Raw genomic sequence first — 27,500 nt, forward strand, 5'->3', positions numbered from 1 at the left:
ACAGTTTACCATCTTGGTAATGACCTTGTAGTCATCAGTTCCAGATTTCATCCTATGCCTGACATCGGTCACATTACTGTTGGTTCTGAGTGCATTGCACCTCGTGACTCTGTTCGTAATTTAGGGGTTCAGTTTGATAGCATATTTAGTTTTGAGGAGCACATTAAGAACATTTGTAAATCATCATTCTATCATTTGAGAAATATTGCTAAAATCCGCAAGTACTTAAGCCAAGATACATGTGAAATCTTAGTCCATGTATTTATTAGTTCGAAACTTGATCACTGTAATTCCTTATTACATGGCCTTCCTAAGTATCTGTTAGCTAGACTACAGGCAGTTCAGAATGCTACAGCTCGTGTTGTCACACTGACACCGAAGCATGTTCATATAACTCCTATTTTAATTAATCTTCATTGGTTACCAGTTGAGTTTAGAATAACTTTTAAAGTCCTTTTATTGGTATACAAGGCCCTTCATGGCCTTGCGCCTTCTTATATTTCTGACCTTTTGAATTTTAAAACATACTCTAGGTCATTGCGTTCTTCATGTAAAGAATATTTAGTGGTTCCAAGAAGCAGATTGAAAACATATGGAGACAGAGCTTTCTCTATTGCAGGACCTAAATTGTGGAACGATTTACCTCTAGAGATTAGGAAATGTGCTTCAGTGGCAACTTTTAAGCAATCCCTTAAAACTTTTTTATTTAAGTTAGCATATAGGTTATGAGATTCCTTTTGTTTTAAGATGTTTTTTATTTATATAGTAGATAACTTAGGCTATATTTGAATTATATTGTATATTGTAGATATTTTATAATTTAGATTTTTTTTTATATTCTTTTTTGTAATTAGGTAGCGCTTTGGACAATTATTGGATTTTAGCGCTATATAAATAAAATTATTATTATTATTATTATTATTATTATTATTATTATCTTCAGTTTTACTGAGTCACTGAAAAGATGACCTTCTGTAGATGCTTTCCTTTCTGCAAGTATTTGCACATTTTTAAAAGCTGTTGTCTACAGCCCTCTAACATTCCTCTGTTAAATTTAGTATAAAGGATTTGATGTTACATAATTATATAGTGTACATGGTGAAAAGAGTAATAAAATTTCCCACCCATCAATGTATTATAATAAGAAATATTATATTGTGGCAGTTACTTACTCACTGCCCACAATGCCCACTGGCATGAAGGGCAGCAACAAAGGTCCTCCACTCCTGTCTAGTTGTTCTGGGCCAGCTAGCAGATGGTACCCCAGGTGTGGTTTAGGGTCTTCATCTCTCCCTCTACCATTCATTGTCAGGAGTTTCCTCTCTTACACTTGGCTTCTGGTGTCTAGTATAGGGCTGTGCAGCAGTTGACTACGATAATAGTAGATATATAATTGTTATAATTATCTGGTCATTGTGCAAAGCATATTTTAATCATTAGAGCTTCTATATTGAGAGAGCTGGATGTTGTCAAAACCAGGTGCAGTACATTATTATCATTACCATTTTGTATTTTTACAGAACGACAAACACAAAAGTTGAAAGAAGAAACAGAAAATTTAAAGATGCCGAGAGGCTTTTCTCAAAATCATCAATTACATCGCATGCTGTAAGTATAATAATACATCGATGCCGTCATTAATCCTGCCACAGAATGAAAAGCCCTGGATAATCACCTTGCTTTCACAGCAAAAGTGCTAATGTGTTCTGTGGTTCAGTATACAGTGTTTCTTCAAAGCAATGTATAATAAAACAATTCTCATGAGATTCGATTTTTGTGATATCTGGAATAATCAAGGTCAAGGTAAGTGTTACCAGCCAAGCAGAAGGCCAAGGCTGATAACTTTATCAAGACCACATTGATTACATGTAGGTATTCCAGATATCCCAAAAACCGAAGCTTGATTACTCTGTGATGGATACATGTATGTCAGTTTGTCCCCATTTTGATTTTCTTGATTAACACTCAACCTGTGCCATTCCCCAACGGTGACCACTAAAATACAGGTTTCACAGTACATTAGTTTGGTAATCACAAGACATGTATCATTCAAACATCACCTGTCCAAGATGAATAACCCAAATTTCATCATCAAATTGACTTGTCAAAGTAAGTGGCCAGTCCAGGGATATTTTATTTAAAAAACACCATCCGTAAAGAAGTGCCAAGCAGAGTAGCCGCCTGATACTAAGCAAGTAGGTGGCGATTTTTGCCGGCAGCCGGCTACTTTTGACAACCCTGAAACTTCCCCTTTATAGTGCCTTTAAACTACAGTGTAACAGTGCCTTGTGAAAACTCTCCCTGCAGGTTTTATTTAAATTCTCATACTGCATGAGTTTGTCCAGATTTGAAAGTTACAACTGCCACATACATGTATACATAAAATTTATTTGACTGTTGGCAAGGGGAGAATTTTAACGTTGTAGTAATGCATGTTTTTTATGTTTTTGTGTTTTTGTGTTCAGGCCATAGCGGCTGGTGGTGGACTCACAGAGCCTCTTCCTGAAAAGAGTAAGTTATAGGCTAAGCATTTGTAATGAAAGAAATTACAGAGTAGCACTGACATCTTTCCTTGTAGAAAAGCGCATCAAATCTTTCATCCAAATATGCTGTAGGTAAAATCTGCCTGCATACTCTGATTATTCATAGGAGCAAAGAAAAATCTGGTTTAACCTGATAATGGAGTTAATCTGCAGCAGTTATTCTTGTAAAATATATTATTCGGTTAAACCTGTCAAGTATAATGTTGAGTGTCATGTGCAAGCACTTTCAAATTATCTTCATATTTGAACTTGTTCTACATGACTTTCCTTGGCTTAATTTGTATTTTGTTCTCTTTGTTGAATAATAGAATCTGACTGTGAGGTATAGGGTAAAAAATCATTGCTTTTCCCACACGAGAAGAAGTTGTTTTCTCATTAGTTTTTAAAATTAAAAAATGTCAAAACAAAATTGTTGGTTGTTAAAGGTGGATGGATGCTTGTTTTAGCTTTTGACTGATTTAAGTTCATTCTTTCTGTTTTACTGTAGAAGAGCCTACTCACTCAGACCAGATTCATCACCAACATGGTCATATTGGAAGAGTTCACAAAGGTATAGTTTAAAGTAACATTACAATCACAACATAAAGGACAGTTATTGTACAGCAATTGGAAAGTTACAGCAGACTTGTAGAAAGAAGAATTCCTAGTTGAAAGAATAATAATATTATTATTGTTATTCTTTGGTTGGGGCTGCTCCAGCAGATTCATTTTCAAGTAACTAATTCAAATTAACCAGTTGAAAAAAGTGTGAGTGCTTCTGTATATTTCAGAGGTCAATTTACTTTTATAAACTTTTTCAAGTGCAAGTTACAAGTGTAGCAGTTGTTTTCCAGACTCTAGAAAGATACCGTCATTTGCAAACTAAATTGACCCCAGGTCTTGGTTGAGTTTCAGCTTGGTTATGCAAATCACAAAGGACAATATATTATTTTCGTAATCAGAGTGGTTTCTTTGAAACCACATAGCTGGGTAGTTTAACCAAGGTTAGTATAATCTTATCAATCAATCAATCAATCAATCATGTGTCTCCAGATACACATTAGAATTTTCCGAAGGCTTTACCATGCATGCATGCGTCCAAGTTCAGCTTTTTTGCATTGTACTTGAGTCTGGCTGCTCAGTGAACCAGACATCACTAAAAAGGGACCAAATCTTAAACCATTGTGCAAGCTGTTCATCTTCATTCCGTTCATATAGATCAGTTCATCGTATCATGTTTTAAACTTATCTTGCTTGGTGAGATAATCTTACAATGACTGTATTCAACAAAATCCCATGCAGATAATATCAAACACAGATAAAGCCCCAGGAGGGGGTTCTCCAGATTCTCATGTGTCAGGGATGATAGAAGGATTTTTTGGGTTTGAAATTTCAATTCCAAGATATTTTTGGTTTGGAAAATTTGGCAGGTATTTTTTGGGTGGCTTGATTTAAGTAGGGATTTTTTTGGGTCTTCAAAACAATTATGAAGATTCATGATAACTTCAGATAGTATGATGAGTAAACAAATAGAGACATTCAATTTCTAATGTTTTTATTTTTCATGCGATATCATTTAATGCTTTCTGAAAATTTTTAAGGTTAGCAAATTCAACATGGGATTTTTTTGGAGTTGATGCAAACATTTTTTTGGGTTTTGTTGGAAGGCCTAGGGATTTTTTTGGGTTTTGATTTTGGTCCCAATTTGATCATCCCCGTCACTTGAAATCTGGAGTACCCCCCTGGGGATAAAGCATTGCATGTATAAACTTAATCACCGATGCTTGACTGAAATTCTTCAAACGTACTTTATCCCAGAAAGTTTTTTGTACAGGTGAGAAATAAACCTACAAATAAATAAATAGATAAATAGACTCAAAGGTACCGATAAATTCGTCATTGGAGAGCACACAAGGCAGTGTTGTTTGTTTGTCTTTTTCTACAAAGTTTGTGCTCAACTGGTATATTATCAAGTGACCGAATGATGTAGTAACACTGAGAAAGGTTAAGCAGAATCACCAGCTCAGCGATTAAACCTGGATGAAACTGGTCTTTGGAAACAACTCTAAATTTCATTCATAGAAATAAATCTAGTTAAACTCTTTTAACCAGGTTGTTTTTAAAAGTATTTGTGACCAGGTTATCAAAAAATAACTCAGTTAACTAAAAAGACTATGCCTGCTATGTTTTGGTGAATCCCAATTTATCTGCAAAAAACAAAGAACTCAGTTGTTGTTCAGTGCTGTAAAGAAGCAGCTGCATAAGGGATAAGGCCGTTACTTGCTGCTTGACTTGTTTGCAAGTACACATTTACCTATACTAACTCAATGGGCGATTCCAGAAAATATCCATACCATACCACGGACGGCTTTTAGGATTTCCGAAGGGGAGGGGGGGGTTCACGATTATGGAATTCTGAGGGCATGGGGGGTATTTACAATTGGAAATCCGAAGGCATGGGGGAATTCCACGGGTGGCATTTCTGGAGTAGAAAGTGTAGAATGAGTTCCTTGAAAACGCTATTGTTGTGGACTTTTGTAGTTCGTAAATAAACCACGAACGTATGACCGCGGAAGCAGAAGACAAGCACCGATAGATCAGACACGTGTTTACGCTCTTAACTTATAGAAGTGAACAGTAGAACGTGGGTTTCACATTAACCTTGATGAATTTCTTGTCACATGAAAAAAAACTGAATATGTATCTTACTGCTTGCAAGTTTCTTGTTGCTCCCGTCAGATGAACAGTAAAAAAACTCGCACCAGTCCCTGGCTTACAAGGAACGCCTGTCAGATTTGAACACTTTTCGTGCACACTACATGACGTATAAAAGGACGCAACACGACTCGACGGTATATTTGACCGCCGAAAGATTTTAACAGTCTGAATTTGAGCTATTTTGCTTTGTAAACGTCAAAACAGCACAAGAAAACAAAGAGGAGTAAAATTACCGTTAGTGTTGTTTATTTTTATAGCCAAATTCGGACCTAAAAAGAAGTTTGCCCAGCCTGGCTACTAGCGGTAGGTTTTTCTTGTCGCTGAAGAGTAAAGCTTGTCGCCTGACGCCGCTAGATCACAGCCTTGAGGAGGCATAAATTCATGTTCGTTTGTCCATATAGGCATTGCCAAGTCGAAAATGTAGTTCCAAAAAAACGGAAATTCTGAAGGGTAGGGGGGGTTTACGATTATGGAATTCTGAGGGCATGGGGGGGTAACACATTTTGGAATTTCCGAAGGCAAGGGGGGGTTGAAACATGGAAGCCGTCCGTGGTTGGGTATGGATATTTTCTGGAATTGCCCAATTTTCATTCATTTCATTATGGCTGGTTGGATGGAATGCTTGATGAGTGTCACTTTTGTAATTGGCTAGATTTCGAGTGAAAAAAAAAACTTTGTGATTTTAAGTACTAAAGTTGTTTTATTTTTCAATAATTCAAGGATCCCACAAGAAAAGGAAGCACAAGAGGCACAGGTAAACTGACTTTATTTTTATTTTAGGGAGAGTTACATGTGTAACTTTTTAAAGGAGAGTTGTTTTTTTAGAGTTCTGGTGAAAAAACAAAATTTCTACATTCCTCTTTTTTTTGTTTGAAATGACTCCCCTCCTCTCACTTTCATCATTACCAAATGTAAAGCACGTAAATGTAGATTAAGTAATATTTTAGATCTACCAAGAATGGAAAGTGCAGGTGAACCTCCAGTAAGCGACCACCCAAAATGTGAAGATGTGTAGTTTTCAAGCTGTCACCTCAGACAACAAGTCAAGGCAGTGGTGGCTTACAAGATGTTAAATACAATGGAAAATGATAAAAATGGCAGCTCAAAAAGTGGTCTTGGTCACTTTAAGAGGTGATCACTCTCCAAAAGTCAGAACTGGCTGGCCAGATTGGTCATTTTGAAAATGAAGTATTAAGCCATGTGAAGACTGACCCAACATTGTTGGCAAACAGCTACTAACAGTGTTGGATGTTGTGTCTGTTTGCACACCCTGTTGAATGTTGTTGCATGTTTTTGCATGTTGTTATGCAAAGTTTGAAACTAGTCAAACTTTTAGCTACTTGCAAACAGAAAAAAAAATCCCAACATGTTGGGAGTTGTCACGTCCATTTGCACGTACATGTAGCTTTAGTTTTTTCCCTTTTTTAACTAAAACCTGTCACTTTCATGGACACCATTTAGAAATGAAGTGATCTGGCTGGATAGTCTTGATAAATAGTAGAATTCTCCTTATGACTGCACAGGTCTGGCCAGCCAGTTCTGACCAGTGGTAGGCACACTTAGATACCAAAGGGGCGGTTAACTAGGGTTGCCTGTGGGCATGCTCTCTTGGAGTCATTAAATTGGATATACAGTAAGAAAGATTGGGTCCTTGACCCTAAGTCTTAGTTTTCAAGTGTTCTTTAATATCTTAATATGTACCAATCCAGGAATATGTTGTTTGCCTTTTTTTTTAGGATTGAATTAAGAGTGAAGAAAGCTGGTCACAGGTCTAGGGAACCCAGCTTTGGAGAGGTATTGTCTACTGTAATATTATCATAAACAGTCAAAACTAAACTCTGGTTAAGTCCGTCTTCAAAATAGTGGCAAAATCCTTGTTCTTGGCCCCTTCCTCCCCCCTCCCACCCCTGCGTACCAGGATTTGAGTATGCACCATGATTGGCCAGTTAAAAAAGCCATTGTTGATTTGCCAATCAGGTTGAAAGGAAATTTGAAATGCATTTCTGGTAATTTGTTGAGTCTGTTGAAGGCTCAGTAGAAGGATTTTGGCGCTGCTTCACAGACATTACTAACTGGGTTAAATTACATCTGCAAGGCATGCTATATCATACAGTAATATTAATAATCATAACTATAACAAAATTCTCAAATCTGATTGGTTCTCAACTGCCCTGATTTCAGCCTTAATAGGACAGTTTAATAGGACAGTACGCGTCATGCCTAAGTAATTGGACAGTACGCGCCATCACGCGCGCGCTTAAATGGCTTTTTTTTTTTCATTGCTAACGAAAAAATCTTGGAATTTCTTGTGTTTTGATTTAAAAAGAGCCCTATATATCACAAATTTTGTTAAAGTTATGATTAATTGGTAACATAACTTCGTGTCGTCCAATTCGGCCTGTAATCATACTGGTGATTAAACAAATCGGACTCCCGCTATGCGGTCGTCTGATTTTGTTAATCACTCGTATGATTACAGACCGAATTGGACTCCTCTCAGTCCTGTTACCATTACTAATTATTGAGTTGAGTGACCATCATTGCAAACAATCCACAGGATTTTTTTGGCAGAATTTCTGGGGGCAGTTGGGCTAATTACAATTTATCATAATATTTTTGCTGCTAACATTAGCTTTGCATTTCTTCAGAAATTATCAATAATTGATAAAACAATCGTCAGGGGAGTTGGATTTTGGATTCCAAATGATGGGAATGATCAAAGGAGTTTTTGTTTTTTTTGTTTTTTGTAAAATAATTTGGCAAATATTTTTCTGTGTGGCTTGATTCAAGTATGGATTTTTTGGGGGTATTCAAAACAATCTGAAGATTCATGGAAGTGCCCACATTTTGGGGTGGCATAGTTCAGCTTAAGAAGCCTTATAAAGTAGAACCATACTTGCTTTGTAATTTCTTTTATATTTTACACATTAAATTGATTGTATCTCGCAATACGTTTGCCATAAAACCAGTTATACAATACTTTGGGGTGTATCCAGCTTGAGGCTTCAATTAATTTTGTTGATTTCTCATCCACTCTGTTTATTGCCCAACTTTGTTGTTAAAGGAATTCGTTTTTGCTTTGGGGAATTCTTAAGCTTGAACCTTCATTATGGGAGGTTTTGGCAGGCAATTTTTGGTCCAGGGATTTTTTGGGGTTTGGATTGTTGTCTCCATTTGATCATCCTGGTTGTTTGGAATGCACTCTCCTGGGGCTATATCAAACGCTTTATGTATTGTTTCATCCAATAGTAGAAAAATTGGAGTCAATTTGAAAAAGCTTGATCGTGCTTTATTTCTTCAACCCCCTCCTCTGTGTCTGAATATTCAATAACAATGTTGCATCTCGTGTTTGTTATAATAACACGAAACTTGTTTGAAATTTTCTTTTTCCTTGCATATCAATGAAGACATTGGTTTTGAAATATCATGCCACACCCACCCCTCTAGAGAAAAGCGTTTCACTGAGATGTGACTTTTTTCCATTTTTAGGATGAACATGAAGATTAAGAGAATTGTTGAACAAGATTCACGTGAAAGAGTTTTTTTAGAACCAGAAGTTACCTGTAATTTATCTGTAATATTCAAAAGGGTTGTGGGTGGTTTCAATAACCAGTGAACAGTCATTAGTAGATATAAGGAGGGCTCTATTTCTCTGATTATTTTGTGAAGTTATCTTTTGTTTGTATATAAACTGTTTTTTTTTCTCACCTCACTTGTGTAAAAAGTTATTAATAACTGATGTTAATCCTCTATAAAACCGTGTATTTGAGTTATTGTGTTTTTCTTTCTCCAGTCGAAATTGCTGATTATGTCCAATTTTTTTCGGCTAATGCTTTAGTTGAGTTGTAATGCTGGGTGTAATTCTTAAGACTGATCACCTTCTTATGAAATAGGATATATATATATATATATATATAAACAAGGGCAGTTCCAAGAATTTGTTAACAGGAGATTAGTAACTTTCTAACACAGTTGAAACTGTGTCCAATTCGAGGTTAAAATGTATGCATGTAATTTCTACCCTTTCCTACGGTGGCCCAGAAGGGTCACACATGCAAATTAAAAATAGTACATGCAAATTAAAAATTGTACATGCAAACTAAAAATATTACCTGCAAATTAAATATAGTACATGCAAACTAAAAATTGTGCTGCAAATTGAAAATAGAAAACATATGAATGCAAATTGATAATGAAAAGTCCTGCACGCGCAGTATAAGTGATGAGGACCTGGTCCGAGCCGTGTGACCTGGCCTTACAGCCGTCGGCCCATTCATGTTACATGCTTGTAATACTTTTAGTTTGCATGTACAATTTTTAATTTGCATGTCCTATTTTTAATTTGCAGCAACATTTTTAATTTGCAGGTAAAATTTTTAGTTTGCAGCAACATTTTTAATTTGCATGTGTGGCCCTTCTGGGCCACCGTACTTTCCCAACATTACATTAATTAATTTTCAATTAGGTAGACCATACGGGTGAAATGAAGACATCTTATTGCATCTGGTGCTAAATTTTTCAGAGGGGTGTTTATCAGTGTTGTGATAAGTAAGTTTCCCTTCCAGACTTGGCAGATATTTTTATGTACTCTTTTATGTTCAGTGTAGTCATTAAGTACTGTTTAATAAACTAGCCCGGGTATTTCATCAGTCAAGTTTGTTTGTTTGTTTTTTTGCTTGACCAGTGTTGAAAAGTCATTTTTTCTTTATTCCGGTAATCTATAAGTTTTCAGACGAATGTTTTTAAACACAAACACATAAGTTATGTATATAGCAGATTTAAAAAGGAGACACTTATTCGACGGGTTATTTTGTATGTAGAATAAATGGGTTTTTGAATAAGTTTTTAATGGGAATTTCTGCAACGCATGCTCTGACGTGCCGTTGTTCACCAAATGCGTGAAGCTCTCAGCCTGTAATCAACATTAATTTCATTAAAAGGCCACTAGATCTTGTCGTTGCCACTCTTCAGTGGTAAGTATTACACTAATTTCGCCATGGGTAAGAAAAAGACTGGGTCTCGTACTAATTAGAAGTAAATTAATCACTTTATAAATTGATTTTTTGTCATAGATGTAGATTTGAACATCCTTCAATCGGCGACAAAAATTGTTGAGACATTGTACTCAAATAGGGTGACTTCAGAGAACAAAACAATCCACATCCCACCCCCCTTCCCTCCATTCAGAGTTAGGGTGTTTGTTGGTTTCTACATGTAGCTCGTACAGCGGCACAACATTGTGTGGAGGGGATGGGGAAGGGAAAGCTTTATTTTCCTGTTTTGAAGTCGGTAAAACGTCAGAAAGGCCCTTTATTCAGGACAAAGTGTCTCAACTAATTTTGTCTCCTGTTGTAGCTGGTTAACAAGCTTTTCATTTGAGTAGCGAGAGATTACTAACGCGGGTCAACCGAATGGATTGTCTCCTTCTTAGCGGCTGCAAAGGAGGTTACCACATAGAGAGCTTGCCCGCAGGTTAATGAGATAGTGGGGATGGTGCGAAACTGAACCGTTATATTTTCATGTTCGCGCTTTCTCACTTTCGCAGACCCGACTATCTCGGGGCCTGGAACAGGCTAGCAGGCTAAGAGCAGCCTGGATCCCCCACCCGCCGTTTGAATCTTCTATTGTAGTACATTGTTTGCGACATTTTATACATCAATATTTTATAAAGGCATAACCTACATTGTATCCATGTCAAAGAAAGCTGGCATGAGAAAATTCGCGATCAATTGCTGACTCGCAGTCCATCCCCGGCAGCTACCGAGTATCAACATAGCAATGTACCCTTTTCACACTGTATTCGTTGTATGCTACTGTAGCCTGAAACTCAACGAGAACGAATTTTGGACGAATTAGAGGCACCGTCCCATAAAGTCTTAGTTTTTTATTATTTTATTGATATAACATTTTTCTGCCAGGTGCCTCACTTTATATCTTGTCTGTTTAGACGAAAATTTGCAAGTGTGTAGAAAAAAGCAAAAACAAACAAACAATGGTATTATGCCGACGTCTTATACCGCCATTGTCGGGTCCTGACAGCCAAACATGATCAAAGAACCTGGGTGCTTATGATTTACAAAACCGTTCGGTGTAAGGCGGTCACGTTTGCTGTGGGTGTTTTTGTTTTTGTTTTTGTTGTTATATTTAAAGTTAAAAATACAGTCGAAACTCCCTTAGTGGCCACCAAAAATGAGAAGGCTCAATGGTCGCTTACGCGAATCGACCTACAGGGGGTGTCCTCCTGGAGGAGATCTGAACATGCAATTACGTTTTGCGTAGTTTCATGTTGCCACTAAAATTAATTTAATCGCATTTTTTAATTGGTCGCTTATAGAAGGATAAAAAATGAAACATCCTAAAGCCGTTATCCAAAAAAGTGGTCTCGTTCGCTTACGAGAGGTTCCAGCTGTAGTGATTTCCCTTGGGGAAATTTTAGTGCTTTGGATAGACGGTCGCTTACGAGAGATGATCGCACATGAAGGTTTGAATGTAATAAAAAATCCCAACGAGGAAATGCGGCGGCTATACGCCTTTGTTGCAAATGAATCCACCCTATAAAAGGAAATCTCACATTTTCTGTTTAAAACCGCGCATTCGCAAAGTTGCTCTCATTTTGACACATGCACCCCGAAGTTATAAAATAATGGCTTGTGCGAGGAGATCATAATAGCGATCTCTTGCTTGTACTCATCTGGCTATATATACTTTTTTTCTTTTTGCAAAATCATTTATTTACAAATCACAAGGAAATATTGCAATGTTAAATATATAATGTTCTCAGAGATTGCACAGGGTTTATGTTACGATTAATTTTATATCATTATGAAGTGATTGCTTATGAAAAAGTTTATTTTATCGTCGTGTCTTAAGGTAAAATTTGGAAAACTCGAGAAAAGCAAAACGTTTTTCTTCACAGTCTGTCATTGTGAAAACTCTCATAGCGCCATGTTTATATGACTTATATAACTGATTTTCTTTAATATTAAAGAATAATTGATTGCTAATACATCCATTAATTCAATAGGCCATTTTAGGTTTTTTTCATTTGAACATACTATGTACTGCATTAAAACTTCTTCGTAAAAGCGGTTTTAGGAGGGCTTATAAATAACCGGACCAAAAAAAGCGTTACATAGCAGTGCTGATAAAGATACTTTTTACATTTTATTTTCTTTTTTAAGCTTCAAAAAGTCTTAAGAACTCTACTTCATTTCAAAACAAGCTACAAGGGGTCTTATATCCGGGGCGGGTGGAGGGGAGGGGGGAGGCTTATAACCGGATGTAGTTTTTGTTGTTTACAGGTCGATGGTCTTCACGGGTGTACAACTCAGGGTCGGCCAAGGGTCGGCCAGGGTTTTTGGGTATACTGTATACAGGGGCTTTTTAAATCGGGTATACGGTACATTACAGCTTAAATACGGGTATTCGGTATATCACTTTCTTTGAATTTCACGGTATAAAGTATACGTGGGTATAATTTTGGGTATATTTGGATGAATTTTGGGTATTTTTGGGTATTTTGGCGAATTTTTTTCGGGTATACTGGTATACCACTACCCCCCCTGGCCGACCCTGACAACTAGCGAACTTATAACGGAAGTTTACGATATCTCTTTTAGCCTCTGGGGTCGGGAGGGGGGCATATGTTCATTCATTTAAGAAGACCAGACGTGTTCTTTTCATGGACTCTTTTTGCTGGTGCCACAGTAAGGCAATTCCAGCTTTCTGAAGTGAAAAAACGACAAATGTCAAGCCCCTTACAAAAGGACGCAACATAAGACAGTTTTTTAAGCATCATACGGCAAACGACAAACATCAGATTCTCATTCAAGTTGAGAGTTTCTCAAAAAGACAGCTCAAAACAATTCTTATGGATAAAAAATTGCTTGAAACTACTAATTTATATGTTGAACTAAAGAACAGTAAACGAAAGGTTAAAGGGGCAACACTTGGTACAAATTCGCTTTTGCCGTTTGACGTAAACGTGATGCCAACAACTCACAACATTGTTGGATGGTACATATTGCGTCCGTTTGCACACCCTGTTGCATCTTGTTGTATGTTGTTGGGAGTTGTTACGCAAATTTTGAAATCGGTCAAACTTCTAGCTACGTGAAAACCCAACATTGTTGGCCAGCAATTGTTGGGAGTTGTTGGCTTGCGTCCGTTTGCACGTAGCGTCACAAATGCCCGACGAATGCCCGGGAAGGGGAGTGGGATGGGCACGCTTGGACGGATATCTTTCAAGAGAATAATACTTTTTTTTTGAAATGCTGCATTCCCACTCTCCTTCGACTCTGCTGTCCCAAGTCCATCCCTGCTGGGAAGTTGAAAACACTATCACGTCGGGAGTGCTGAGGACGAACTTTTATCAGGAAATTCGATTGAAGTTGGGTATTATGAAAGACAAATTTGACAGCCATTTCCATTGTTTCTTATTACTCTTAAGAAGCCTGTAGCGGCGTTGGTGACTTTTGACAGAAATTTGTATGAGAAAAGGTCCAAAAAGCGCGCTGATGACAAAGACCTGACGCTTTTTGCCCTGAATAGCTTGTGAAAAAGAGGAGGGAAAATTGTCAGCAAGTCGCCGTGCACTCCACAGTTGCGCGCCACATTGCTGTAATCTGATTGGCTCAGAGTTGCCTGGCGCGGAACTCAAACTTGTTTGGCTGCACGTCGGTCTTCAGTTCTCTCCGATCTTTTATACGAACAGCAGCTCTGCAAGAAACATGGCATCGTTCTTCAAAAAACATATGATTTATCCATCAAACGGCGTCCCCAAATCCATGGCTGATCTTCGCAGGTATGAGGGATTTTTTCCCAACATGAATGGAACAACGTATGATCCCATTTCGCTGATGGACGAGGAGAAGAATCGTGACCGCGAGGAGAGTAGGTTTTCTTCTGATTCCACAAGTGCTTCTCACGATGAAGACATCTTTTCCAGCACTCCGTTCACTTTTTCAAGGTAATTATTGTTATCGTCATGACGCCTGTATTTCTCCAAAAGTATTGCTGGAATTGTCAAGTTTTGGCTGTAAAACCAGCTGTGTCGTAAAGAAAACATGTGTGTTTCAATACCCATGGGCAAAACTGAGCGGACTTCCACGAATTTGCGATGACCAACTCAAATTGTTTGAAATTTTTCCATCCAGTTGCTTTCCTTGCTTTCAAACAGTAAAGTTTATTTTCTTTTTGCAGCTACAAGATAAGAGATAAACATCCCGAAAAATCAATATAAGGTGGAAAGAGTGTTTTGCGCGAAGTTTTATTTCCCTCGAGAAAGACAAATTAGAACCATTGTGACAATTTGCATTTGAAAGAATACCTTTGAAACGGATCATTCTTTTTTTTCTGGTGACAATGAAGCGTAATTATCCCATCATATGTACAACGTGAAAAATATTCCACTTGTTTCACCTTGTCCAGATATTTTTCAGAAAAAATAGATACAAAAATGTTTGTTTATTTTGCTGCAAGTTAATTCAATTTGTTGTTGTCAATCAGTTTGATTGCAAGTTTAGCCTGACACGTTTCTTTTATCCATTTATTTTGTTGTCGTCATCATATCCTTTAATCTAAACCGTACTTTTGTACGTGTATATGATTTTTAATTTTGAACAAATGTATTTACTTTGTACCTTCAGCAGCGGTGATGACAGCACAGGATCGAGCCAAGCGTCCAATGATGTCTTCCATGAGGGCAAAATATTGTTGCTACAGACGCCGAAGAAGGAGCTAACGAAACGAGTGAGTCCTCGTAAACCTCTGAAGCCGATGAAAAGCGTTAATCACTGCGATCCAAGTTTCAAGGGCGTTACTTTCCACATGAAAACGAAGCTAAAGAAAGGAAAGCGCGGGCTGAAAACACGCTCGGAAGCGCAACTGGTGATCGATTGCTGCTTTACATCCAAGAAGAAGCGTCGCTGTTCAAACCTCGACTTCGAGAGTTGTAAGACGTCCAGACGAAGGCTTGCTTCACCCGGACTGAATCCGACTGTTTTTAAGCTTCAAAGTTCTCCAGAGTCGCTGTTCAACGATAGAAGCCCGAGTGATATGGATTTGGGGATGATGACGCCCATTCAAGTCGAGAAGGAGTGTGCGTCGTGTGGAACTTTTAAAACCCCTTTGTGGCGCGATGCGGAAGATGGCACTCATTTATGCAACGCTTGCGGAATCAGGTACAAAAAGTACAGGATCCGCTGCGTCCGTTGCTGGTATATCCCCAAGAAGGAGGAGAAAGCATTACCTTGTTGTACTAGTTGCGGTCATACTTACAAAATTTCCCTTGGTCGCAAAGGAACCCCATTTAGCAGTAGCGAGTAGGGTTGTTCCAACAAATCACGGACGGGAACTGTTGGTTTTATTCCGATGGCTGTGGCGCTTTTTGAATGCTCTACAAAGTACAAAATTCGTTCTGTCTTTACTTCAGGTGTTAAAAAGTGGGAGATACTGTGAGAGTATTGGTGAACTTTTATTGCCGGTTCTTAATTGAGGGTGAAAGTTTTGACAAATTTCTTAAGTCTCTCCTTTTTGCACTTTCCGCTTCTAAGAAATGGACGCTTGCATTTCTTTTAGAAAACAAGGAACGAATGATTAAAACCTTATACACTCAGAAATTACAAACTGCTCACGGTGATTTCAAAGAAAGAAGCATCAGAGTTTTGTTTATGTAATAAGATACGACTGATCTTTAATATCGACACTTCCTGTTTAGTTACCCATTTTGCAGTGATGTCATATTTGCAATGTAACGTTTCACACTTGACGCATATACCATTTTTACACGTTTCTAGTTTTTACACGGTCATGTTTTCCATTTTACCCGCGTTATCATTTTCACAATGCATAGTTTTGGGTTTTGTTGTCTGCGCTTGTCTATATCACCAGGGTTACAAAAAGCAAGGTTTTAAGTTTTCTTAGAAGTGCGTGAGTGTACTGTGTAGGCTTAGATGAAATATATAAGAGTACACTAATAAGGTTCAGTTAATGTCAAAATATTTATTGTCGTCTTTATTAAGGTTCACTTGTTTGTATAGGATATGCTGAAACAAGGTTGTTTTCCAGTGAAGTTTTCTCCCCAATTCCTCCAGTTTAGACTGTAGTCAGTTGAGAAGCATAAGGGCATTTGACAGCTAAATAGATGCTAGATCTTTAGAGGTATATATAAGGGAAATTAGCTGGCCCTAACTAAGGGATAACAACTTCAAAACACTATCAGGAGAAAAATCTATCAGGATTATTATTGTAGTATATTAACCCTAAGCATATGTATGAAAAACTGAGCCTTTGTGGTACAGAATTCTTGTTGCTATTTATCTCTTGTATATAGGGTTACTCTCTGGTCGGTACAAACTTATGTCTTGTAACGTAGTACTGATTGAGACCAGTATATTACAAGTTTCAAACTGGCTGTAAGTGGTTTTCGTTAAGTTATTTTCTTGTTGTGTATATTGTATATATATACGTAGATCTTTAAAGCCAGTTTCTCCAGCGTTGCAAAGCTTTACACGAACGAAAAGTTAGTTTCAAACCACATGTTGTAAATAGGATATATGTATCAAGCTACTGTACCTAGTTACTTAAAGCTGAAAGATGGTAGTGTTAATAAAATCATTGGATGCTAAAACTCTTCTCAGTAAAGTAATATTATTTGCCAATTATACTGTCTAAAGAAAACAGTTGAACAACAGTGCGAAACCAAGCCAGCGGTGGAGAGCAGGGCGGACCTGGTGGAGAGCGATGAGAACAAGCGCGGCGCGGGAAACAAGCCAGTTCGCGCCTTTCCGATTACGAAGGCGTAATACTATATGGGATTGACGTATTAAAACCGATGCAACTGAATCTGCGTTGGGTCTTTTTTTGTTTGTTTTGGAAACAACGTAAAATGATGAAATCCAGGGGGTTTAAGGAAAACTGAACTCTGATGAATCTCTTAGAAGCGTAAGACAAGCAAAATAAATTCGAACAAAGGTTAATATTTGTTCGAATTTATTTTGCTTGTTTTCACGCTTCAAAGAGCGCAGATTCCTTGTGGTTGCAGTCTTCGGTGCTTTATTTAACAGCTTTTCTGGACAAACGCCTGCCCAGATCTAGAGGGAATGTGCACGAACGGGATTCAGGTCCCATCCGAGGTGCCATCCCTACCCAGTCCCACAACCCGTAAAGGTCTACGACCCCTACTCTTTTCGAATAGTGATGTGGGTTCTTTTACGTCCTATTCAGTCTTTTCTTTAAGGGAAATACTCAATTTTGTTTCCAACAAATGCAATTTTAAAATTGGACGATCGCACAGAAGTAGTTCGATTTGAAATCACAAGTATGATTTCAGACCAAAATTGCACGACACAAAGTTCAATTGCTACTATATTACAGCCATTTTGGCATCGCAAAATTCAGTCAGTGCCAATATTTTATTGATCGGTCGTCGGCTTGTTGAAGTGAAAACAGAAATTTTGCGATTTAGAGAAAAGATGATGCGATTTAGAATAGAAATGATGCAATTTAAAACAAGAATGACGCGATTTACAACAGATGTGATTTAAAGCAAACAAAAAAATGTGATTTGTCATGATAAATCATGCTACAGAGAGCCAATCAGATTGCAAGGATCACCAGTGTTTTCAAAGTGGGAGTAATCGCGTGGACTCCATGCTGATTATCGTTAACCCTTTCACTGCCAGAGTGTTTGTTTGTGCAATGATGACGGGTATCGTGAAGTATAGATAGGAACTGTAAATAGCCATGCCCGCCCCCGCTCCCTCACTTGACGAACGGAGCTCATCCCAGTTTCTGTGGCAAGGAGTACCTAGGAGTATTGCTACTCCTCCCCAGAAGGGATGTTAGTCCATCGCGGGGATGTACTGAATTTGAGCGTTTGATATGACATCTTGGCGGCCATATTGGTGTTCCAAAACAATGAAATATATATAATAATAATAAATACTCAATTATCCTCTCCACTTATGGGGCTTTTCAGGGATAATGGACAAATAATTAATAATTAATTAACAAATCTTCAAGTAAACGCTTTCTTTTCTTACAATAAAGAAAGATGCTTGCCACTTGAGTGAAAACGCGGTAAAGAGAAACAAAGCCAAGCAACATCACGACGGCAAAGCTTGAACCGTACCGCCAGATACGAAATTCAAGCTGTTAACCCGCGGCTACCATGCCTCCACTGAACCTCGATATAACGAAGGGCCAAGGGACTGGCAAAATGTGTTCGCTATTACGAGGTTTCGCTATATCGAGGTTCTTTTCCATATACTTTACTATTAGAGGGGTAAAGAAAAATCGTTCGTTACACCAAGGAATTCGTTATATCGAGGTTCCACTGTAGATGGGGTAAGGGAATTTGGTGTCATGGACCCACGAGGGATACAACTGGGAACAGCAAGGTTTTAAATTTCGCGTGTCCTATATTCGTGTTTCGCTTTCTTAAGTCTTGGGATCACGGAAATCAAGTTTTGCAAAAATAACCAACAGTAAGGTAGAATAAATGGTTAAACGTCGGGTTAAGGGTCAGTCCAAGTCATCGGTTGTGGACCTTTCCACAGCAGGTTGAGTCAAAACAAAATAAAACTAAGCACTTGTAAAGTTTTCTTCAGTATTTTAATTTTTGTGGTCGCAACTACACTTAAAATCGTACAGAATATTACATTGTATGTACACAAATTATAAAACTGCCAAAGATACTGACATATCACGAGCGTCAGGCATATGTTCAATCTGTTCTTCAAATTTTCTCGTCATAATTAGTAAGGATGTCAACAATAACTTAGCCTTAAATACCTTAAATACGTGAGAACAATACAAAATTTCGATATCCATTTTTAGTTGACGAGTATTGCAAAATATTTATTGTATGGCCAATGTTTGTAGCATGTTGTTAGTAATGGGCCAGTTGTGAGGGCTGGTGTAGTTCTCGGGTCGTGAAACGACGCCCGCCGATTCTGAAGCTAAAACAAGTTGGTTTTCTCCACTTTCCGAGTTAGATGGGTAAGGCAAGATCGGTTTCTTCATTCCTATTACTGATAGAAGCTGCAGTTCCAGCGGCCCAAGACGAGGGGAGTCCTTAAACAGAATAAATCAATAACGCTTATATTAGCAAGATTCTGTGCTACTTAAAGATTAGCCTGCGCCAGGCTCTAGGATAGTAGCTAGGAGCGTCGCGAGAATAAAACGAGCCAAGCAAAAATAAGACGCGCGTGATCTGGAGAAGGGAGTGGTGGCGGCAAAAAATTCTGCATAGAGCCTGGAACAGGCTACTTGAAAACTTGCACAGCGTTTGCGTCAGTGACCTGCGACCTTTTTCTCGAAAGTCCCGATAATTGCCAAGGCGCAATGAGCTGTTATGTTTCATAGTACAGTCAAACCCTGTGAATACGGAGATTTGGGGGGAGGGAAGTGGGGGGGGGGGAAGTGTCTGTATTAACGGGGTGTCCGTATGAAGCGGCTTGAATTTACAGAAAATGTAAGGGCTTTTTGTCCCCAGGGACAAAGCAAACTATCCGTGATAATGAGGTGTCCGTAAAGCGGGGTTAGACTAAATAGTTTGAGCCAAGAGTCGGGTCATAAGTGGGTTGAATATGATCGTCCGGGCGAGTGAGTCCCGAACAGGAGGACTGTTGTCAGGTTGACAGAAGTTTCGACAATTTGTGCGGTAGTCATCTTTAGAGTCACAGACAGTGTTATGAGAGAGAAATCACTCTAAAATAATTGACTTCGGAAGGTTTTACATCTTGACATGTACACTTTCACTGTTAAAGTGACTGATGGAATTTTAGAAGGCGGTTCTAACTTTTGCGTCGCTGGATGTAATCCTATGGTGTTGCCATTCACATGAATTCTATTCAGCAGTATTATAACGCAGTAATATTTGTTTTTCAGCTTTGTAACAATTAAAATTTCGAAAATTTTTACTTCGGCTATTTCTGGGAGTAAAAGGGTAAAAGAATGAATTCATATGTTTTTCGTGTCGTTCAAAGGCCAGTGCACATCAGCGAGATTGTCTCTATAATTCCAGCTTAGTTTACGCGAAAATTTGGAGTTTTTTGTGATACCTCCTCCCTTAAACGAGAAAAGGTTGTAAGAATTACAGCTCTAAATGCTATACTGTTCGAAGAAGAAAACCGTAAAAACCCGTAAGTAAGAACCTGCGTTTTCCCAACTTAGCCTAAACAGGTTCCTACATAGACGGTAATAAGCACAAATTTAGGCCATCTAGGTTCTTAAATAGGTTCTTATTTTCTGAAGAAAAAATACATTGAAGCTAAGAGCATTTGGTCGTATTCAGCTCATCCCAGATTTCCTTATATAAAATCTGAATACCGTTACGTTGCAGTTGGAGTGAAAAGGCACCTATGTCTCGATAGAGGATTCTGGATGTCAACCTCGTTCCCAGAGTTCTCTCCTACCCGCCCTACGGAGCGAGCGAGCGAGCGAGAGACCCGTCTTTCTCTCTCTCGCTCCGTAGGGCGGGTAGGAGAGAACCCTGGGAAAGAGGTTGCCTGAATGCTAACTTGTCTTATTTGCCCAACTGATTTTTTTATAGATTTTAAACCGAGGTTCATGCATACTAACTGGCAAATTTTAGCCTAACAGGTTATTAAAACCAGATTCTTACTCGCGGGTTTTTAATGTACTTCACAAAATCGCTGTTGATTAACTAACTTTTCGGAACTGATTTTGCTTAACTAGTTCTAAGTTAGTTACGGACCTCAAAGTCATCCTCTCCAGGAAGAAAGTAATTATCTAGTAATTCATCAGGTTTTTCATCTTGTTCTGTTATGACCCCGTGGGAAGCAAACACCTCTTCCGTTTCACCACCGTCTTCATCTGAACTTTCCTCGTCATCAACACAGCTTAAATAAAACTTTCTGAAAAGAAACACAGTCAGTTGAGATGAACTGATATCTGGGTGAAACGTATACTTTATTATGGGAAGTTAACACTTAATGAAATTTTTTAAACTCCCGTTGATTCAAGTCGCGTTTTTTGTAAACGTCTAATTTCATACCACTGGGTGGAGATCCACCACTATCAGTGAAACTGTGAAGATCCATCGGGAAGGTACCACGAACAAAGTTTCCATTTCGGATTAAACGTTTAACTTCGGTTCCTGTTTTCTAAACAAGGTTTGTTTCTTTGTGAACGTCCAGTGATTTTGTTAGAAATAGTTATGGTGAGTCCTGGGACTCATCTTGTGAAAAGTCATGAGTCCCAGTTCAAAAAACAGTGAGTCCCTGGGTCTTTTGTAACCACACAGTTAATCTGCCGACAGACTCCAAAACTCTGTATTACAGTTTACTGAAATAAAAATATACTCCTTCTATTGTAAATTACAACAAAGACAAAAAGAAATAAGCGTCGTTTCACAACAGCCACAGAAATCACACAAACAGGATATTCTACAAAAACATCTTCACATCGATCAATCGATCTTTCCGTCCTAGGGGACGCATTCCAGAATTTATTTAACGTCTTTGAGGATTTTTATGCGTCAGGGACGCAGGACGCAGAGGTAACAAAATCACTGACCCTCGCTTTTGCGCACGTTTATTCGGAATTCTTTTCTCGTTAACTTGACGTTAACATATAAAAAATTCCAATACATTAACTTCACGGAGCGTTAATTTTCTAAAATAAAGTACTACAAAGGGTTGATGAATTATTTGGAATTAGAATTAAATTTTAGGTTAAAACCATTTTAACCTGAATTGATTTTGAACAAATGCAGAATGATGTAGTCACTAGCCTTATAGATTTGGATTCTGTTTCAATATCTGTAACTGTCATAGCCGCATAGTTTCCATCGTTTACTTTTCAGGTGTTATTCGTTCAACGCTCATAGCTATCATTAATGCTCTTATACAAAGACCCGCGTACCTTGTAAACTTGAGATCTTCCACTTTACAGTCAAACATTTCACTCATAATTTCCAAGTTTCGTCTCTCCAGTTCTTCGACTATTTCTGAAAGTTCCTCATGACCTTTTCGATGAACAGAAACCTAAAAGAAGAAAATGATTCTATTATTCAATTATTCAAAGGCCAGTTTTTATGCTAACAGATCCATCTTCAGGTCATGCCTCTTACCCTGACTGTTCAAAAGCATCTCATTGTTAATTGCTTCATACGTAGTCATTTTAAAGCATCCAAACGTGAAATCCCGTGCTAGTGGAGGTTTCTTTCCGGTGTGGTTTTTACCGTGTACGAGAGAAACTCGTACATGATGAAATCGTAAGGCGGCCTGAACGATTTCGTGCATGCTAAAACCAAGATGAAGAAAAATAAACTCTGCTAGCAAGACAAACACTAATGAAATGTAGGCCAAATTAGAATTTACAACAATTGACCTTGTAAACGTTCAGTTCAGCCTGTTCACAGACCCTCTATTTTCTCTGTAGAGATAGTCAAGTGCAGGTATGAAAATAGAAAGCGCGGGGGATTAATTGCCCGCTACACAAGGGAGTTGGTTCTCGCGCGCTCGCTTCGCTTGCGTTCTCGTTGATTAGAAAACAAAGTCTGTGTACAGGCAACGTTCAGTTTTGAATTTAAATTTTGTGCCAACGCTTTGTTTTCAGTTCCAGGCGGCAGTTAGATGTACCTCTTTTTTCAGCCATCTGTTGTCTAAAATTTCTCCACAGCTATCTTTATCCAAGTTATTTGTTGCTTTCTGAAAAAAGAAGAAAATGCCTATCGTGTTGTTATTTTTACTGACCCCCCCGGGGGGACTCCCTAAAAAGGCCTGTTAAGAAAAGGGATGCCTTTTTTAGGCCTCAGGTATATGAAAGGATAGGGATTTGACTTGTTGAAGTATAGGCGAATTTTTGTTTACAGTTTTTGCCTCATTAACATATGCTTATCACTATTTGATGACGCTCATAAAATAAAAACTCTGAATATTGAAAGGGCATAACAGTTTCAGTTATCACTGAAAATTTGAGCCCAATACACCGAATGGGTCCGGAGAAATTCTCTTCTAAAAACACGAAATTTTACAGAGAATGTATGGCTCATTAACTTTTTTCGCCACACAGCAATTTTGCAGTTTTTGATGGCTAATATTTACTTCAATATAGCTTTGCAAAGAGCTGAAAATTGCACAAATTGCTTAACTTAATCAGCTCTTTCAACTTTTGCATTTAGTTCATATATGATATGGCTACGGCTTCTATAAGTTAAGTCGTATGCTAATGAGGAAAAATGTAAACAATGACGTCAGCAAAGATTCGCCCATATAAAGGGGTTGAAATGGTTAATAGTAAAATTTATGGCTGTGAAAAAGTCGAGAAAATTTCCTGGTTTGGGACTAATTTCGTATTTTAAGAGTGCATTTTGTAGCAGTTAAAAGCTCATATTTTAAGAGTGCATTTTGTAGCAGTTAAAAGCGATGCAATGTTCTAAACTAGGTGTGTCAAAGGGGTACCATCGGTCAAAAATGAGGGTAAATAAAATGGTAAGGGGTTGGTTTAAAAGACTGTAGTGCATGTAACTTTGATACAAGGATGGAAAGAACAATCAAACAAGCAGCCAAATGGGTCAGTATTATGTAAACTCACAGCGCATTGACAATACAGTTATGATAGACAAGTTCTGAAATCGAGTACCTCATTTGCAATGTCCTTCTGCTTAGAGATTGTGGATTCGGTATAAGTTTCAATTTCATCTTTTGCAATCTTCAAGCTCCTTTCTAAATGAGCTGTGAACAAATAGAGGAGACATTTTGACATTCAACCACAGTCATTTTAATAACAACCAAAGGAAAGGTCAAAGCATAAACTTGTACTGCCTGTCCACACAACAAGATATATAATTTTAGAACAGAATTAAAACAGAATCCATCAGCAAACCGAGTAATTTTAAGCTTCAGTGGACAAAAATCTTGTACCAGAGTAATTTAAGCTATATCACATTCTTTTTTACATTTTTCAAGGGCTATAAAATTAGTTATCGGTAATAACACCAAAGACCATTTCTCATGGGAGCCCAAGAAAATAAATGTCAAATTTCACAAGAATTGTGAAAACACGGGTAAAATGAAAATTCCATGTATAAGGTGTCTTTTTGTGAAATTTGACATTGATTTTTTCGGACTCCCATGAGAAATAGTGGTTGGTGTTATTACAGATAACGAAGAATTACATCTATAGCCCTTGAAAAATGTAAAAAAGAATGCAATATTGCTTTAATTATTCTAGTACAAGGTTTTTGTCCACAGAAAATTAAAATTACTCAATTTGCTGATGGATTCCATCTTAATTTGTCAAAAAGGTATGAGTGGGTAATTCAGGGCTCGAAAAATGTCCTGTCCAGTTGTCCCACTGAGGACAGGTAGATTTTCTTGCTGGGCAAGTTACATTCAAACCTTACTTGCCCAATGGGCAAAGGTCCAGGCAAAACATCCTCTAACAAAATCATTAACTAAGATGAACGAAGAGTGGCCAAAACCAAAATGTGAGAGGTGCTTGCCCAAAGGAAAAGCTTCAATTCAAGTTTTTTCGACCCCTGTAATTGAAACGAGATGTTGTTTGGAATTTTCTGGTTAATTTTCTTGAAGCTGAAAGTTTTGTTAGAGACTGAGGAAAGTTGATAAGCTGCTCATGATACTCACCTGCAATATCATCATGTGAATCCTGCATTTCTTTCAAATCTTGTTTTAGTAAAACTATTTGTTTGGCATGTTCCTCAGCACCTTTGTCCTGAAGGTTAAAAGAAAGAAAAAGTTGCTAAAAGCCTATATTATTGTACTTGTAGCTGTTTTCTTAAGATGAGCACAGGGCTAGAAATAATTTCAGGAGAGTCTTTGGTCTTGATGAGCAGCCAAATTCATTTTAGCTCGGTCATATATCATTTCTGGCCAGTCAAATTTATAAGATAAATAGCTCTTAAATCACGGGCCCAGGAACCATAACTGGCGTTATATATTTCCAAAACAGTCGTTGCTTAGAGCTTATAGCTTAAAGCACTTTTTGTCAACAATAAAAATAAATTACAGTGGGCAAAATGAAAATAAGCTTATGTTTCAATGTGCGAATTGTAAACAACGGTTCTAGTTGCATTTCACCCAGGATTTCAGATCAAAGTTTCGCATAATACACAGGGACTCGCTACATACATGTCCTGGTAACAACTGAAACAACTGAACAGCATGGAAATTTTAATTAAGTTCATTTCCAAACGATCAAATGTGACCAGTCAACATGACTTTCAAGACGAAAGGTTGACTGGTCAACTCCCCAATCAGTCCGGACATTGTCTGTTGACTGGCGGTTCTTTCATGCCCTGGAGCAATAAATGAGGTGGAATAGCTTTTCAGCGGTTTAAAGTGTCTGCGACGCAGGCTAAGATTTTTTAAAGTGCAAAAGATGCGCAAAAGAGAGATTGAAATCCAAGGGCTTGGAGAAGGTGCAATTAACAGTAGGGTTGGTACAAGGTTCCTGGCCCAGTGATGAGCTAATTCAACACTCATTGCAAAACCTAATCACATTCTACAAATTGTAATGCTCCCGGGTACAAAGGGATTGAATGCTACCAAAAACTTAAAATCATCACATGTGCCCACTATTTTTAACTAATCATTTAAGCATAGAACTCAGGTATGGCATGCCGATGTAATCATTGATTATAATCATGTTACTTTTGAAACAATAAGTCAGTAAACATATTATTGTACCCTGTAGTCTTCAAGCCTTTTTATATTCTTCCTCACATCTCCTATTTCTTCTTCTTTCTTCTCAATTTGATCATTAAGCACTGAATACAAAAGCAACAATTTCTGAACTGTGTATTAAAGTAAAAAATTATGATTTCATTACTTTATGTGTCCAAAATTTTATATAATTAAAGGGAAGCCTTATGGTTTGTAATTTAATTTCCACCAGTAGTAACAAACTAACAGAATCTGCCAGTTGTTGGTTTAGTTTATCATTTTTATTTAGTATCTAATTTTCCTGATGGTTGTAAAGTGATACAACCATGTAAGAGTCACAGCAGAACCAAAGAGTTAAGGATGGTTAACACCTAAGAAACTACCCCATTTTCAGAGCAATGTCTACATTTAAAAAACTGTACATGGTTGTAACAAATGCAGTAAACACCGCGAATAAGAAACTACTTTTTTGAGGTTTGCCAAATAGGTTCTTGTATTTTGGGATACTCATTGGCAATTTATGCTGTAAGTAGGTTGTTAATTTGGTACTTAATTTCTATACAAAATGTAGTCATTGACTGCCAAAACAATTTACAAAGAAGCTTGTTAAATATACAATTTTTATTCTCAAACCACGTAGACTTATTGTATGAAAGCATGCCACTTTGGTCAAAGACTTTTCTTGGTAAATTAAATGGCCATTGTGTCCGTGCTAAGGAAGCTCATGATGGAGAAAAAATATGCCTGTAATAATCTCAGCAAAAATAGTTTCCATTCAGTCAGCTTCATTCTACATTTACCTTGAACGTCTGCTTCTTCCGCCTTCATTGCATCAAATTTCTCCAGGAGTGATGCTTCCACTTGCTCATGTCCAACCTCCACTGCTTTCTCCACTTCTTTGTCCTTCTCTTTCACTTGTTTTAAGAGAGTTTTGATATGTAGAAGCTGCTCTTCTTTCAGTCTTTGATTCTGTAAATTAATCACAAAACATAATTAAAATTTGCATCATATGTTCTTTGTACATTTATTATCCATTAAAACTTATAATAGAGATCAGAAAATATTGTACCCATATCTGGTAGTCTTGCACAAAGAAAGTTACTACGTAACAGTAGAACTCCAGTAACTCCAATTTTGACGCTAACTTGGACTAAGCCCCACTTCCCTTGGATTTGACCCCACTCTTCAGACAGAAAAATGAACTGTTATATTAAGTTGACATTGTCTATGTTCACAACACTATCTTGCAACTCAGATAAGTAGGGGTCATGATTGTGTGCTAGTTTGTTTCTGTTAAATTAATATATTGACTTACTTAGCAATGGATAAAAAGAACCAGAAATGCACTATATGATTATATTAACCCATGTGGAATTTGTTAACTTAAAAAGTTTAGGGAAGGGGAAGGTGCAGAACTTCCTGTTACCATATCTCTTACCCTGTCTTTGAGTCTTCCATTCTTCTCTTGGAGAGACTGCATGTCATACATAAGATCCTCAAAGTTCCTTTGTTTCACCTCTATCCTATAATTATTGAATTAATACATGCATTTATTACAAAAACAATGTAACTCTTGTTGCATATTCTGCATATCCCAACCATAACA

At 37.7% G+C, this 27,500-nt stretch overlaps 3 protein-coding genes across 4 annotated transcripts in view; 2 read left to right on the plus strand and 1 right to left on the minus strand.

The window, feature by feature from the left end:
* Positions 1-9,894, plus strand: part of LOC140952794 (chromatin modification-related protein MEAF6-like) — an 11,315-nt gene extending 1,421 nt beyond the window's left edge. Inside the window, exons 3-8 of the mRNA XM_073402244.1 lie at positions 1,521-1,608; positions 2,466-2,511; positions 3,031-3,093; positions 5,961-5,994; positions 6,977-7,034; positions 8,730-9,894. Coding sequence (XP_073258345.1) covers positions 1,521-1,608; positions 2,466-2,511; positions 3,031-3,093; positions 5,961-5,994; positions 6,977-7,034; positions 8,730-8,747 — 307 coding nt within the window. The 3' untranslated portion in view covers positions 8,748-9,894. The remainder of the gene's footprint in view (positions 1-1,520; positions 1,609-2,465; positions 2,512-3,030; positions 3,094-5,960; positions 5,995-6,976; positions 7,035-8,729) is intronic.
* A 4,048-nt stretch (positions 9,895-13,942) lies between these two features.
* On the plus strand, positions 13,943-16,405 carry LOC140939066 (uncharacterized). Of its 2 annotated transcripts, none has more exons than XM_073388625.1 (2): positions 13,943-14,208; positions 14,888-16,405. In XM_073388625.1, the coding sequence occupies exons 1-2, from the start codon at positions 13,970-13,972 to the stop codon at positions 15,564-15,566; spliced, it is 918 nt and encodes a 305-aa protein (XP_073244726.1). In that variant the 5' UTR covers positions 13,943-13,969; the 3' UTR covers positions 15,567-16,405. The 2 variants fall into 2 exon arrangements, with proteins under 2 accessions (XP_073244726.1, XP_073244733.1); XM_073388632.1 differs by having other exon boundaries at positions 14,891-16,405.
* A 2,517-nt stretch (positions 16,406-18,922) lies between these two features.
* LOC140952805 (coiled-coil domain-containing protein 83-like) overlaps positions 18,923-27,500 on the minus strand; it is a 10,213-nt gene continuing 1,635 nt past the window's right edge. Inside the window, exons 2-10 of the mRNA XM_073402256.1 lie at positions 27,333-27,417; positions 26,695-26,863; positions 25,919-25,998; positions 24,857-24,944; positions 23,853-23,944; positions 22,850-22,918; positions 22,131-22,252; positions 20,962-21,121; positions 18,923-19,316 (exon numbers count right to left, since the gene is read on the minus strand). Of these exons, the coding sequence (XP_073258357.1) occupies positions 19,101-19,316; positions 20,962-21,121; positions 22,131-22,252; positions 22,850-22,918; positions 23,853-23,944; positions 24,857-24,944; positions 25,919-25,998; positions 26,695-26,863; positions 27,333-27,417 (1,081 nt within the window). The 3' untranslated portion in view covers positions 18,923-19,100. The remainder of the gene's footprint in view (positions 19,317-20,961; positions 21,122-22,130; positions 22,253-22,849; positions 22,919-23,852; positions 23,945-24,856; positions 24,945-25,918; positions 25,999-26,694; positions 26,864-27,332; positions 27,418-27,500) is intronic.

This window comes from Porites lutea, chromosome 1 (genome assembly GCF_958299795.1).
Source record: "Porites lutea chromosome 1, jaPorLute2.1, whole genome shotgun sequence".
Taxonomy (NCBI): Eukaryota; Metazoa; Cnidaria; class Anthozoa; order Scleractinia; family Poritidae; genus Porites; species Porites lutea.

What these genes read in the sequence shown, in the direction of transcription:
- LOC140939066 (XM_073388625.1), top strand. Translation starts at nt 13,970, where the DNA reads ATGGCATCGTTCTTCAAAAAACATATGATTTATCCATCAAACGGCGTC. An exon ending in ACTCCGTTCACTTTTTCAAG is followed by an intron (nt 14,209 to 14,887) that starts GTAATTATTGTT and finishes TTGTACCTTCAG; the next exon opens with CAGCGGTGATGACAGCACAG.